The sequence below is a fragment of the Formica exsecta genome, unplaced genomic scaffold (assembly GCF_003651465.1).
Source record: "Formica exsecta isolate Colony F162 unplaced genomic scaffold, ASM365146v1 scaffold247, whole genome shotgun sequence".
Taxonomy (NCBI): domain Eukaryota; kingdom Metazoa; phylum Arthropoda; class Insecta; order Hymenoptera; family Formicidae; genus Formica; species Formica exsecta.
This window is the reverse complement of record NW_021849743.1, coordinates 953428-967710: the sequence shown is the minus strand read 5'-3', so window position 1 is coordinate 967710 and position 14283 is coordinate 953428. Positions and strand designations below refer to the sequence as shown.

General features: G+C 38.4%; 2 protein-coding genes across 5 annotated transcripts; both read right to left on the bottom strand.

Moving 5' to 3' along the window:
• Positions 1 to 3458: 3458 nt before the first annotated feature.
• On the bottom strand, positions 3459 to 8526 carry LOC115236414 (ubiquilin-1). The gene is made up of 7 exons (XM_029808852.1): positions 8036 to 8526; positions 7666 to 7864; positions 7221 to 7509; positions 6189 to 6848; positions 5966 to 6092; positions 5493 to 5625; positions 3459 to 5166 (listed from the first exon to the last, which is right to left on the bottom strand). Exons 1-7 carry the CDS (start codon positions 8141 to 8143, stop codon positions 5090 to 5092), a joined length of 1593 nt encoding a protein of 530 aa, XP_029664712.1. The 5' UTR covers positions 8144 to 8526; the 3' UTR covers positions 3459 to 5089.
• Positions 8234 to 14161, bottom strand: LOC115236413 (protein SMG5). 4 transcript variants are annotated; one of them, XR_003884185.1, is made up of 9 exons: positions 13844 to 14161; positions 13172 to 13394; positions 12863 to 13048; positions 12519 to 12787; positions 12255 to 12435; positions 10407 to 12159; positions 9947 to 10282; positions 9422 to 9674; positions 8234 to 9325 (listed from the first exon to the last, which is right to left on the bottom strand). XR_003884185.1 is itself a non-coding variant. In XM_029808850.1 (8 exons), the coding sequence occupies exons 1-8, from the start codon at positions 13915 to 13917 to the stop codon at positions 9607 to 9609; spliced, it is 3090 nt and encodes a 1029-aa protein (XP_029664710.1). In that variant the 5' UTR covers positions 13918 to 14161; the 3' UTR covers positions 9327 to 9606. The 4 variants fall into 4 exon arrangements, 2 of the variants coding, with proteins under 2 accessions (XP_029664710.1, XP_029664711.1); XR_003884186.1 differs by having other exon boundaries at positions 8234 to 9304; XM_029808850.1 differs by lacking the exon at positions 8234 to 9325 and having other exon boundaries at positions 9327 to 9674.
• Positions 14162 to 14283: the final 122 nt, after the last annotated feature.

Below are 14283 nucleotides of genomic sequence, written 5' to 3'. Positions count from 1 at the left end.
TATAACGCACGTGGTATTCTTAGAACGGAGCTTCTTTTAGAATAAACAAGCGTCTATCTGTTTATCTGATGATAATAATGACGGAAGGACGCATGACTGAGACAACACATATGCGTGTTTGCTCGATGGAGAGAAAAATAGGTCGCGTAAGCAATGTTTGGCATGGTATGGAACGTCAGAAACAGCGCGAACTTTTATGGCAATGACGTAAGGAACTAATCTCGTTCGTGACCCAATTGTTTTTCTGCAAATTACATACGGCCAAGAACGCGGCTATCTTTGATGATACTGCTCGAAGTTCATAGATCGCGATATCACAACTTACATACTGCGGTACAAATTGAGAAAACAGAGTCGATTAAGTGTAATTAAGAATCGAGTTAACTTTTTAATTTGGATTGAAAATAGCGTGTGAGAGAAATTTAATCCTAGAACATTCAATATAATTTATAATACGAGAGAAACTGCCTTCGGGAACGCATTCCTGCCGCGTTGGTACAATGCACCTGCTGCTTGCGAATCTGCGGATCTTTTATCGCGATTAAACGAGCGGCGGCGAATGAACGAGCGTCGACAGTCTAGGAAAATTCAAGGCACGTACGACTCGCTTTTCGCTATTTTCCAACTTTGTCCGTCCCCCATAAACGACAACCGTAACGAAACCCGTCCGTGTGCTTTGGGCATTTTTAAATAATCCGACCTTGAGCCAGAACTAAGGAGAGTGCCTTTGCCACAACCTTCGCATTAAACCTTCGTCATCAGGGGCTCGATCGTTCGTTTCAGTACGATTTAAGATCGACGTAATTAATTAAGAATCCGCGGAATGTCCGACGTACCGCGTGTAGGACAAAATAATTTTCGCCTTTAGATTGATTATACGATACGCACGCAATCGTATAACGCACGTGGTATTCTTAGAACGGAGCTTCTTTTAGAATAAACAAGCGTCTATCTGTTTATCTGATGATAATAATGACGGAAGGACGACATATGCGTGTTTGCTCGATGGAGAGAAAAATAGGTCGCGTAAGCAATGTTTGGCATGGTATGGAACGTCAGAAACAGCGCGAACTTTTATGGCAATGACGTAAGGAACTAATCTCGTTCGTGATCCAATTGTTTTTCTGCAAATTACATACGGCCAAGAACGCGGCTATCTTTGATGATACTGCTCGAAGTTCATAGATCGCGATATCACAACTTACATACTGCGGTACAAATTGAGAAAACAGAGTCGATTAAGTGTAATTAAGAATCGAGTTAACTTTTTAATTTGGATTGTAATGGCGTATAATTGACGAAAATAGCGTGTGAGAGAAATTTAATCCTAGAACATTCAATATAATTTATAATACGAGAGAAACTTTCTCCCATCTCTCTACTGTTCCATCTGTAATAATCGCAAATATCATAAATAAAAACATTATAAAAAATAAGTTAATTCTTATTTACATGCCAGATTGACATGCGAGAGAAATATGGGTAATTTGATTTTTCGAAGCAGTTTGGTGATCTAAAAATTTCTTTAAAAATAGGGAACCTTCGAGATCTTACTATCTTTTAAACTGAACCACATTTATTTAAACGCGGAAATCGATTATCGCTGATGTAAAATAGAATTGCATTCAGATACAATTTTATCTCCACATTTGAACAAAATCAAGCTTAGTATTTAATTGGCAGTGGAAGAGAAAATAGCATTTTTTTCTGTATATCATTTGCAATTTCTTAATATAAAAAAAAAATGTAACAGAATATAATCTCATTAACAAAAAATTTTAATTTTCTAGTACTGCTCTAAAGTAATCGTATATATAACCAATTAAATAAATTAATATGAATTATTTGCGATATATTTGTCAATAATTTTATAAATAATCAAAGCTTGTCAAGACATATATTATTCGGGATAATTAATTCACTTTTCTCGAATTTAAAATTAGACAAATCAAGTAGACTGCTACTTGACGTTTCGTGTGAATGCAATCCATGCTGTACCATCGTCACTTGAGCGAATTCGTCAAAGGAATTCGTCCGTTAATAAATTTCCTATTAAAAATCAATCGACGCAGAGAGAGAAACCGGCTTTACTGTCCACATAAAAGTACGCGCGCGTACTAACGGAACATTTTTATCATGCCTCGGGTACGGACAACTGACATTTTCGATATAATTTAATAAATAAAAAATGCGTAAACTAAACGCAACCAAATAAAAAGAGCAGGCCTAAAGAAAGTTTATTTTCGCGTGTGTATCTGTAATACAGAAATATGGCCTCACCGAAATTATATACCGGTTTGGTATGTCGAATGAAGCTCGCCGTGGAACGGAGAGCGAGCGAGCGAGCTAGCAAACGAGAGAGAGAGAGAGAGAGAGAGAGAGAAAGAGAGAAGAAAGAGAGGTTTTCGCGCGTCCCCTCAAAGTTTTGAGTCTATCCGCGGCAATTTAGCGAAAGGAATTGAAAACGTATGCTCTCTGAAGAAAAAAATAACTTTAAACAGGCATAGAGAGATAGAAAAATAACGAAGAAGAAGCTCGCTCTTCGGACTCTCCGTCCCTGATCGAACGAAGCGAAACCGGGCGGGCAGCTAACTCACCTCGTGCCACATTCCGCTGTGGGTTATATCGTCGACGACAACGACGAATAGTAGTAGTTAGTAGTACGACGGTCGTACGGGATATCACGTCTTTTCGTCACGTGCGAATCCCTTTTCCTAAGGACTATCCGATCGGCGCGACTCTTTCTCTCTTCCTTTTTCCTCCCGCGTCACCTGCACCGTGCGGTTTTACACGCTGCACTCGCGCACGTCGCTTTTCAAATTTTCAAACCCACACACACACACACACACGTGAAACTATCTCCACAGGCACACGCCAAGTTGCGCGCGCACACGTACGCACGTGAGAGGATGCCCGAATCAACCGCCAACGAGGGCCAGGCGAACGGGGCTGCCCGCATACCGACCGCACACACGCGCGCGCGCAGACTCGGCAACGGGTCTCTCACGGGGCGAAATGTCAACCGAAACTCGCTCGCGAGAGCGGCAGATGCTGTCTCGGAGCCGGCGTTCGCGTCACGCTACACGATTACGCGCGGACTGAACCGAGCGGCCGAAGCGCCCAACGTCGACTAACTTCGTACCTTCGGACAGACCGCTCGGCCCGCGCAATCGCACTGCGTGAGGCGACGGTGGAGGGGAGAAGAGGGAAAATTGATCAACCGCGTACCGAAAGAAACACGAGCCATTGCGCAGAAATATTTCTTGATCGTATAGAAAATCATATATCACATAAAATTGATATTTTCACGCACGCACGCACATACACACGTCAAATTAGAGCCCCGTATATGGAATTAAATATCTATCATTCAAAATTAACACTTGTCAAAAATCGAATTTTGTTGCAAGATAATTATATTATCCTATGGGATTGTCCGATAGCTATGTATCAGTGAATAAGAATCAACCATAACTTTATTTTGTAATATATATAATCGCTTTTACAGCAGAAATGTCTTGTCTTTCAGTGAAGTTATTAATGAATACACATAAAAGATAATATAATGCGCAATGGATATTTATCGTAATCCTACATCAATCAAAAATATTAAAATTATATAACTGTTCTTCTCTCTCCTCCAATAAAGATAATTTACAACATATATCATCTTTTTTTTTCTTTTTTATCCTTATATTTTAGGTCTAATCGACGATTAAGAATGTTGTCTTTCAAGTTCACACATCATACATAATCCTGTATGTTCGATCTTTACCACGCGCATTCCTCTATAAACAATCTATATGCCGTATGTTTCTCCATTATCACGCTACAAATTTCTAAATTTGTATTACAAGACATATAACGCTTAATTATATTAGTTTTTATGCTACGATCGGATTAAACCAACAAAGAGACAATGCACACCAGTACGTGAGTTAAAGAAAGCTGTTGTTTTTACCTCTCTTGATATATGCACGATACCTATAAAAGTTACATGGAAAACGTATTATAGAACGAATCGTTAAACCGTGCTCTTCGAGTATAACGCGCGAATCTCGTCAATACTCCAAGGTATATCTTGTTTATATGTACAATATATAAAATAATTAAGAAATTCGTGCAAAAAGCATTACGTTCATTCCAGTTGATTCCAATATTCGTTCGTATTTTTTTATTTTTTATTTTTATTTTTTTTTATTTGGAACGTACAAATAACATATTTTCGCTACATGATTACAAGTATCAGGATATCTGAAAGCAAAAGGAATACACTCTCGATCGATTGATAAAGCTGAGAAAGCGAGTTCGTTAAATAGCGGCAATCTATATTTTCCATGCAGGGGTTCCGTTCATGTCTCTAAGAAATAGTCATAAAGTTATATGCAGTAATGAATGCAGTCGTGAACATGATCATATTACAATTCTACTCGTAATCTGCTCGTAGATACTTTTGTAAAGAAATTTACACGGAAAAAATGACATCAACAAAGCTGCAGCCAATTTTCTCTATTCTAAGATCCTCTATTCTAGACTTTCATTTATCAGCTCTTTTCATCTAAACTAACTTCTTTTGCACTACTATCCTATTACTCATATTTGCCATGTGACCATAGTGAAAAAAAAGTGAAAAATACACATATTTTTATTTTGGATATATTAAAATTCATGTAACCAAAATAAGTATTGATTCCAGAATAGAGGGAAATCTCTTTCAATAATCTTAGAATATAAGAAATCGACTATACCTAGAGCACATCAAAGTTGATACATAGACCAAGAACAAAGATTCAGAAAAAGTGAACAACTAATTGTGTAAAATGACAATAGTAATGGCCGTACTATCGATATTTTTCTATCCGTCTAAAACACAGACAAATCTGAATCTAAATAAGAAAGACTGCAAATTGAACGAGTGAGTAGCGTGTATTCCGTCAGGATTAAGAAAAGGGGAGAGAAGGAAGAGGAGGGGTATAAGTTTATAATTTTCGACAGCCAGTTACCTTATATATCTCCCACATTTATCGTAAGAGATAAATAAGGACAAAATTAAAGGTAATATTGGAATAACAGTATTACAGATTGGTGGTTAGCTCATGGATAATTGTCCATTAGAGAGTAGTCTCTCAACAGCTGCGTTTATGTCTCCGAATGTGGCAATTAATGCTGAAAATAGAAGTTGATGTATTTGCATTATTAAATATGAAATGCATGTTATAATGTGTTATATATTAAATTATAAAATGTTATATTAAAACATTATTTAATTTACATGATAAAAGCATGAAGATAAATATTTTATATATACAAATATAATATCTGAAATCTAAAATATTGTATTGATAAAAAAGAATTATTTATTTGTCTTTCCATGCAGATCTTTGCATTAATAAAACAAAAATAAGCAAATATAACTTTAATATAATTGTAAATATTTATATATATAAAATATACAAAAATTTAAAAAAAGAGAGAACTGTGTTAATTCTAACCTTGTAAGTTAGCATCTCTATTAAGAAAACCCATAGCTGTAAGTTGCTCTAGCTGTGCTCTGTAACGTTCCTCTGGTGGAGGTACAGATTGTCCGTCAACTTCTACACCTTGGTTTAATGCCATTGCAGAAACCTAGCACACATAGATACATGATTTGATACACAAGTATATATATAATGCTATATATGGAATATAAAGCTGATTATCATTTAACTAAACAAATGTGGAGAAAATGATTTTTATTTATTTTATATTCTTTCGCTATTAAAAATATTGATTTCATTGAAAAAACTACATCATATGTATCTATAAATTTTTTAATTGTATCAATTGTTTTAAGAAAGATATCATTCCAAGATACTTTTTATATATTTTTCGAGCAAAATGTTAAATTATAAACCTAAAAGTTAAATGTGTGTGCCAAGTTAATATAATATTAGATTACATAAATCTTAAATGATAGTTCTCTTACCATACGTGCCATAAACTGAGAAAACGCATCCTGTTGATTGGTGTCCGATGGTTGACTGGTCGGTACACTGGGGTTCGTACCACTTGTGTTCGGTGTTGTGGTCGCAGGTGGAACCGTGATGCCCATACTAAAACATGCACGCACACACGCTCACTTATAATCACGCGCCAACAATATATTGATTCAAAAAATTAGTGATATTAGTGAGAACAAAAAAATTTACTTTTCCACAAGTTCGGGAGCGACGGTGCGCAGCTGCTCCATACCCTGTTGAATCTGCATGATGGCGGCCAGGGCGTCCGGATTGGTTACGACGTTTTGTATCTGCGGATTTTGCATTTGTTGTATGAAGGCGGGCATCATAGCGCGCATCTGTTCTTGCATCTGCGGATTGCCACGGAGAAAAGGATTCGCCGCGATCACCCGACTGGCCATCGCCGGGTCGGCCGCCATCGCCTCCAGCATAGATCTCGTGTACGGAGCGTTCAGCATGTTTCGCATCAGCTGCGGATTCTCCATCATCTGCGCCGTGAGGCTCTGCATGCCCGGTGAATCAAGCAGACCTCTGCTCTGACCCTGCTGCTGTCCTGTACTGCTGTCATTCTGGCTTTGACCCCACGGATTAGGTAGCGGGTCCCGATTTTCCTGCCCCTGTTGCGGATTCTGCGCATCCTGATTGGAGGAATTACTGTTTTCCACCAAAGCGGCGAAGGGATTACGACCGTTCGTCGCTGCCGCCAGCATCGGCTCCTGTATATCGCGGTACATGCGACGTAGTGCACTGTAGCCACCCGGTATGCTTTCTAGATTAGATAAAGCTCGATCGTGCGAGCGCATCAATTCCTGCAGCATCGACGGGTTACGTGCCAATTCCATCGTTTGCCTAGTAAATAATTTTCATATGCAATATTGTGCAATATTGTGCATAGCATCGAGTACGTATTCTAAATTCAAATTTTGAAATATTGTTTCAGCTATTAAATTAAAGATACAAAAAAAAATATTGAAAGTTGAGCAATGTGCAAAACCGAGAAAAATTTAAACAATTTAATAAACACGAAATATAGACGTCGAAAAATTTTTTATTTGAAATAGATATTTGATAGAAAATAGAGACTTTAATACATGTGTGATGTATACATTTGTAAATCAAATGATCGAAAATATAAAATAGAAATACATGTGACTTTGAATTCTATTGTATTCAAATGAAATATCTGAATTTTAATTATTTATAGTCGCGTTTTGTGCTTACCGTAAAAGTTCAGGATTATTCAGCATATGACTGATTTCAGGATTACGTTGCATCAGTTCTTGCATTTGAGGATTAGCAGTAACTAGATTGCGCATGTTCTCTGGATCATTCATCAGACTTTGAACCAAGGGATTATCAAGCACTTGACGCATTGTTTCAGGATTTGATAATAATTCCCGTTGCATGCGTTGCTGCAAGTCAATAAAATTAGCCGATCCCATGCCAAGAGACTCTAATCCCATCAATCCACCTAAGCTTCCCAAACCAAATGGACTAGCGCTGACATCAGCTATAATAAAAAATTTACAAATATCCCTAATAAAAAATTATCGTAAACATTCCTTTGCACGATATAAATATATCCGTTTACATATTTAAAACTTAAATATGATTAAATATTGTCAATAAATAATCCAACGAGCAAAGTCTTCCACCAAATTATTACCCTGTGGTCGCGTAGTCGAATTTGACTCCTGATTCTGCGTGGATGCGGTACGCGGTGCCTTGATCACCAAATGTACCGCCAGGCCATCCTTGATATTGTGCGTGTTGAGGGTCTCGTGGTCCTTCATGATCTTGCCGGCGAAGATTAGGCATAACTGATCGGCTTGAGCGTTGAACTTCTTCGAGACTGCCTCCTTAAACTGCCGGTGCGTGTCGAGAAAAAAAAAAGCGAATAGATTAGAGACGAAGTATGAAACTAACCCAATCCATTTGACAGCTGATGATGTTTAGCAATGCGCCACGAGGGCAGCGATACGCCGTCAAATGGCATCGGGTAGAACGACGCTCATCGTCGTCGTCGTCGCACTTACATCTTTTATCGACGCATTCTCCTCGATTTCCACGGTCTGCTTCTCTTTCGGTGTTTTCACATTGATGGTGATCTTCTTTGGACCACCCTCCTGCTGGCCTTCTGCCATCTTGGATCGGTAGATGACTCGTTACTTTCGACGCTCGCGCGATTCTCGGTACGTACGCTCGCTCGCTCGTTCTCCCTCTCTTTCTCTTTCTGTCCTTCTTTCAGCCTCTCTCACTCGGACTCACAACCACGTAATTGCGCACCGTGTAAATATATCTCGACTACGGACACCCGCGGCCCGACGACGATGACACTCCCTCGCGCTCGCGATGCGAACGTCCCGTGCGCCCGACGCAGCGACGAGGAACTACGTTGAATTTTTTCACCTGCGAGACTCTGGGCCCGCGAAACTAGAGAGACTGTGCGACCGGACCGACATGCACCAATATGTATCGCGTCGTTCCGCGCTCGGCCATAACGATTAACACGCGGCTTGACGGTGGCGTGAGTCACGCAATAGAACCGCGATCACCGCGATTCCGTCTTCGTGCGAGACCAAATTCCGATCGCACGATCGTACCTCGTAGTGGAACCACGTAAACCGACGGATAACGCAAGAACCGCTAGGTTATGTCACGCTGCCACTACCGCAACGCGAAAGCACTGGCCGCGCCTGCGCGCTCGACGCCGTCAAGATGATACGCGTTCAAGCGACGTCGTGTGCCGGATTCAGCCGGATACGTGGTGTATTCTTACTAGTCATACATCGTATATACGCACACAATCGACGCACGTGACTCATATCATGCCAAATATATCTACGCGTTTCGAAAAGTCACAAAAAGTATCTTAGAGTTTTTAGATTCGTCTGATCGTGTTTTTCATATTATCTAATATAAAAACAATATTATAAAACGATATCAAAATGTATGTGTGTATAAATATATATCTATATCGTATATAAACATTTTCCTCGCATTTTTTTTTTTTTTTTTTTTAAATAATTAAAAGAGCTATAAAAGTGCATTGAATGCAAAAATACCTGCTGATAGTTAATGACTAATCAAATTTGTACATAAGATTATTACTTCTTTTTTTTTATATCTACAAAGTTAACACATTTCAAGTAATTAGTATTATCCAGAGTTTAGATAATTCCTTTCGATTGCTTCAATGGACATGAATCGCTTAATGTATATCGCTTAAATCATGCTTCCTGTTCTTCAATAGCATGTTAATTCATATCTGTGAACAGCTACGATTCTCCAGATGGATAATAGGGCTGATGAGAATACATTGGTGTCTAATTATTTAAAAACGTTTACTTAAAAATACAATTCCTTTAAACATAAATGACAATATGAATGGTTAGAAAGAGAAAAAAATGTCGTTTTATTACTTAGAGTTTTCTTGCGTATGACGGAAAAGGACATTCTATCGGCACCGATTTTATAGCGGTACAATTCTGTCAATTTTCCATTTTATATGCGCGGGTTTCCAACCCTCTTGCCGTGCTCGCCTTCCGATCGGCTGAGAATCGGCTGAGAATAACAGCAGATGATCACGTACATATGACTTTTTTGCTCAACCATGGCTCTTAAATGATGATTTCCACTTTGTTTGAAACGATTCTATATGCTCCAGATTAACGCCTGTATAAAGTAAATGTAGATCTCAAATCAAATAATTTTGCCACAAAGAATTTCAATTTCCTTTTTAATTTAGAATGATAGTGTAATATAATAATGACAATTATAATTGAAGTCAGGACACATACTTTTTGAAAATACCATACAAAAATTTCTTTTCACAGATAATCGATTTAATTATATATATCATATATATAAATTATTCAATTAATGCGAGTCAATGTTCTAAAGATAAGGAAAAAAAAAAAAAGGAAAGAAACGGAAAGAATAGCTACCTGCACTTTTCGCTAATCCATCGGGACTAAAAGTCAAAGCTTTTCTGTCATCCAGATTACAACCAGTCAGGAGGGTTACAACTGGTGCCTCTCCATCACCGGTGAAACCAACTTTTGCTTGCTGAGTAAGATAATGACAACATTCTATTATCTGGAAAAACAACCATGCTTCCTTGTCCTTTGGTCTTGGTCCTTTTATCAATGGGAGCGCCAAACGCTCGTGAGGTCTCTGCGCCCGCAAGAATCTTGAGCCACGTCTCAATTGTGTTTCCAACCATCGCGTCGCTTCTCTCGCCTGGGCACTTACGCGTTTCACTTCGTCCAAAGCAGAAACAACTGTAAATAGAAATAACATCGGTACATCAAACAATAGTGATAGTTTATAATGTATCGCTAAGTTTAATGAGATACTTTTTTTCCATTTCTCTCTTACGTTTTTTTCAACAATAAATTTACTCACCAACTGCGGGAATCACTACTATAAACTTCTTGGCGTATACTAAGCGCTTAAGAGCCGGCGTATGTTTGGCTAACGCTTCGTGATCGGGTACGAGATATGGCGACATCAATCGAGATCGTAATTGACTCTCCAGAGCTCGAACTTCGGCTTTTAACCACAATTTACCCATGTGTCTCATAAGCTTTCCTTTCGAATGTTCAGGCCCAAAGTTCTTTTCGTCTAGACCGATAACCTTTGAAGCATTCGAGGGACACGGATCCGTCGCCACGAATAATCGTTCGGTTTGATCGTATTGCACACCTGAATTTTCGACAGAACTGAGATGATGTCCAAATTCGATTAGTTTCAATCCTCTCAGAAGCATCTCCTCCCGCTTATTCATTTTATATTTATGCAGTATCTGCCAATCGAGAGATTTGTGAGCATCTTCCAGCAGATTCAATCCCCTGAGATCAATGTCTTCTGGTAGAGGTACCGTTTTCACGCACTCTTTTAGTTTCTCCATGTTCGACAGAATCGTAAAATCGTCGCTCTTTCGTACGAGAGCCTCGGTGTCCATGTTGATCAAATTCAATAGGATTGTAAAACGCTTCAGCAACGTCCTCTTGGCGCATATCCTCACAATGTCTGGGTTACTTCGCAGCCAATCGCAACACACTTTGATAGACATAAGCATTTCCTTGTCGATCAATATATTTAAAATGTCGTCCGGTTTTAAGCTCCGTTTCTTCAACTGTGCCGTGTAACAGATATTGTTCATGCCGCATAAGCGATTGTTGTCCTCGAAAGTGCTACTCGAGCTCGCGTTCGTCGTGATCGTTGCGACGCTGCTGGAATTCGTTACGGAATCTTTATCACTTATCGTCTTTGAGTCTGTTTGCCGGTCAGTTGTGTGCTGTTTGCCATTAACTAAATGATCGCTTCCGTCGCAATTATCCGTTTTGTTAACGATATCGCTAACGTGGCCGTTCATCTCTTTCTGCGTTATGTTTTCGGTATTCTGGATATTATCCGTTGGCGATGACTCTTCGTCATCGGTATTATCGTCTGATAATACGGCATTTTCTTCGCTCAATGCGTCATCCTCTTCTGTCTCAGACACATCTGAATTGATCTCGTCGCTAGACGATGCCAAGGTCGATTGCTCTATATCGCTTGCGTCCGAATCGGAGCTAGTTCTCCTTTTTCGTCTACGCAGTTTGCTGAGAAGACTTTTCGATTTGTCGCGAATCTTTTTGGGATCTTTGTTCACGATTTCATTATTATCTGATAACTTTGCTTTGTTAGTTTTATCTAAGTTGAATGCATTATTGTCATTGCTCAAAGCAGAATCTTCTCCTTCTGTATAATCTCTATTGTTTTTTTGCTTAAATGATTCTTGACTTCTTTGCGCATTTTTCAATTTTGTAGAATACATATCCGCTTTTGCAATTGCTTCTATATCAGGTACTGCCATGTCTATGACAATATTTTGCAGTCTCGTTATTATAAATTCCAGTAATTGCGATAGTATTGCCAAAGTTATAGCAACAACACCCTGCACTTCGCTAGATTCTTTGCTCTTTAATCTAGAAATTGACATTAAGCATATTGTCACAATCTTAAATATCATGTCGTCGGTTAAATAAAGTGTTGGTCTGTTCTTGCAATGTTGAAGATATGTCTCTATACTATCCATATTTTCAAGGCAATTTGCGTTATTTGGTTCAATTTGTTCCATTGTTAAACATTTCTCTATGTCAGTTAAGAGATCCTATAGAAAAAAAAATTAAGCATAATTACTAATTTCAAAAAATATTTATACAAGATTATCAGCAGATAATATCTCACTTCGTATAGATTACACACCTGGCATTCCAGATTTATTCTATCAGAATTTGGATTGTCATAATCCCATAAACGCAATAAAGAAAATAATCGCGTCACACAATGATGGACAGAATTGTTTTCATCTGTACAGAGAGAATGAGTTATTATGGTTCTCTTTAAATTTCCTTCTGCTCCTTCAAATGGTTCAGAACATAAAACACTGCAAAATAATCATGTGTGATTATAATTTTTATAAAAATAATTTATTACTTGTGTGTATTAATATTTATTATTAATATCAACCTTTTCATATAATGATAGACTGCATCCAATCCATAATTTTTGCTGCCCGCTATAGTACCAAGCTGATTGTAAGGCATACCAATATTTGGATCAATGGCTATAGCCATTTTATAATATCTGTTTGCTATCATTGGATCCCAATTTGAATCTAATTCTAATTTGTACCTGGTCAGGTCTCCAAGGCATACCAAGCTTCGATGGACCAAACGCATGACACACTGTTTAACTTCCTTGGTATGAGTTTTAAATTGTCCAGTCTTAGTTCTTGCCTATTAAATTTATTTTTATTTATAATCCTCTTGTTATATCGCAATGTTAAAAAAAAAAAAAATTCAGATACCTACTCTTTCCATATGTTTACTTACATACGACGAAACACTTTCATTTTGAATGAATGCAAAGTCAACAACACCGACAAGATCTAGATCATATTCTATTTGTAGCCTCAATATCAGATGATGATAATATCCCACACCAACTGAGAAATGAACCGACAATAATGCTTTTTCCGAATCATTCCAGATGTTACTCTGAAACATAATGTTGTGAATTAGAAAAAAAGTTCTTATATATCTACATAACATAATATTATACTTTCATATATATCATTATTATTAATTTCATCTTTTAATATATTAGATTATCAATATTACCTTTCTAATTTTTTTGGCTGTATAAACAACATCGTAAAAAGCTTTCCTCCACAATAATTCCTCTATTTTATGCACATTTCCAACAGGATCTTTCAATATCAATCTCTCACAATAATCTTTAAGTCTCACACGTAACACTTCTCCCGATGGGACAAATATATCGCTTACTGTTAGAGCACGATTTTTCTGTTCATCCAATTTCTTGACAATCTCTGTCACGCTCCTTGCAAATATAATGTATATTGTTTTATTAAAGAATTAATTAACATGTTTGTATTATATATATCATGCAAGATCATTATCAAAGATACATGCTTAGCTGTGATTTTTTAAATATATTTATCTATTATTACATAATGCTGGAAGAGAGATGATACATAAACGTACAATTAGATATTTTACTAAAAATAGATTAATCGTATCTAGTAGAGGGCGCAAAATTTTCACAAGGTTCGAAAAACGTGCGAATGATAAGAAACAAGCATGGCGCGTATAGGACGGTGGGTTAGGTTCACATCACCCCAAAGTGACTTTGTCACCTTCGTCGCTCTTCCAGAATGGTGTTATCGGAAATATTTACACTCGCAGCGCGATGAAATTATTTTCAGAAGGGAATATTACTTTCGCGAGAATGGATATGGACGGGCTCACACGCATGATTATATCGCTTACTTGTGCAGACGTCTCGTGACTTCGAGGCAGTCCGTTGTTCGGGCCTCCACCGCAGCGTTACACAATTTCCTCATTTTGCGCGACTCATGACCCACGTATCGGCCGACTCGTCCTTACTCATTTCCCCGCGGTCTCCTGACACGCGCATCTCCTTCGCACACTGAGAAATTCGCCCGACATTCGCCCGTCGTCGCTGCCGCTGGGTTAGCTGCGCGGCTGCCCTCAGCTGTGTCCCTGCTATCCGTAAAATGCCCACTTCCTTTTTTCCGCTGTACAGCGATGCTAGAGATGTCGGAGTCCGGAATGATCTTTCCCACCACTCGCCCGTCTTTCCCGGGCGTGCTCCGTTTTGATACTTCGGAGCGTTTCATTGACCAATCAGAGCGAAGAAATAAGAGTGCGCACTTTCCGTTTACGTTGCAGATTGGATAAGAGCAATC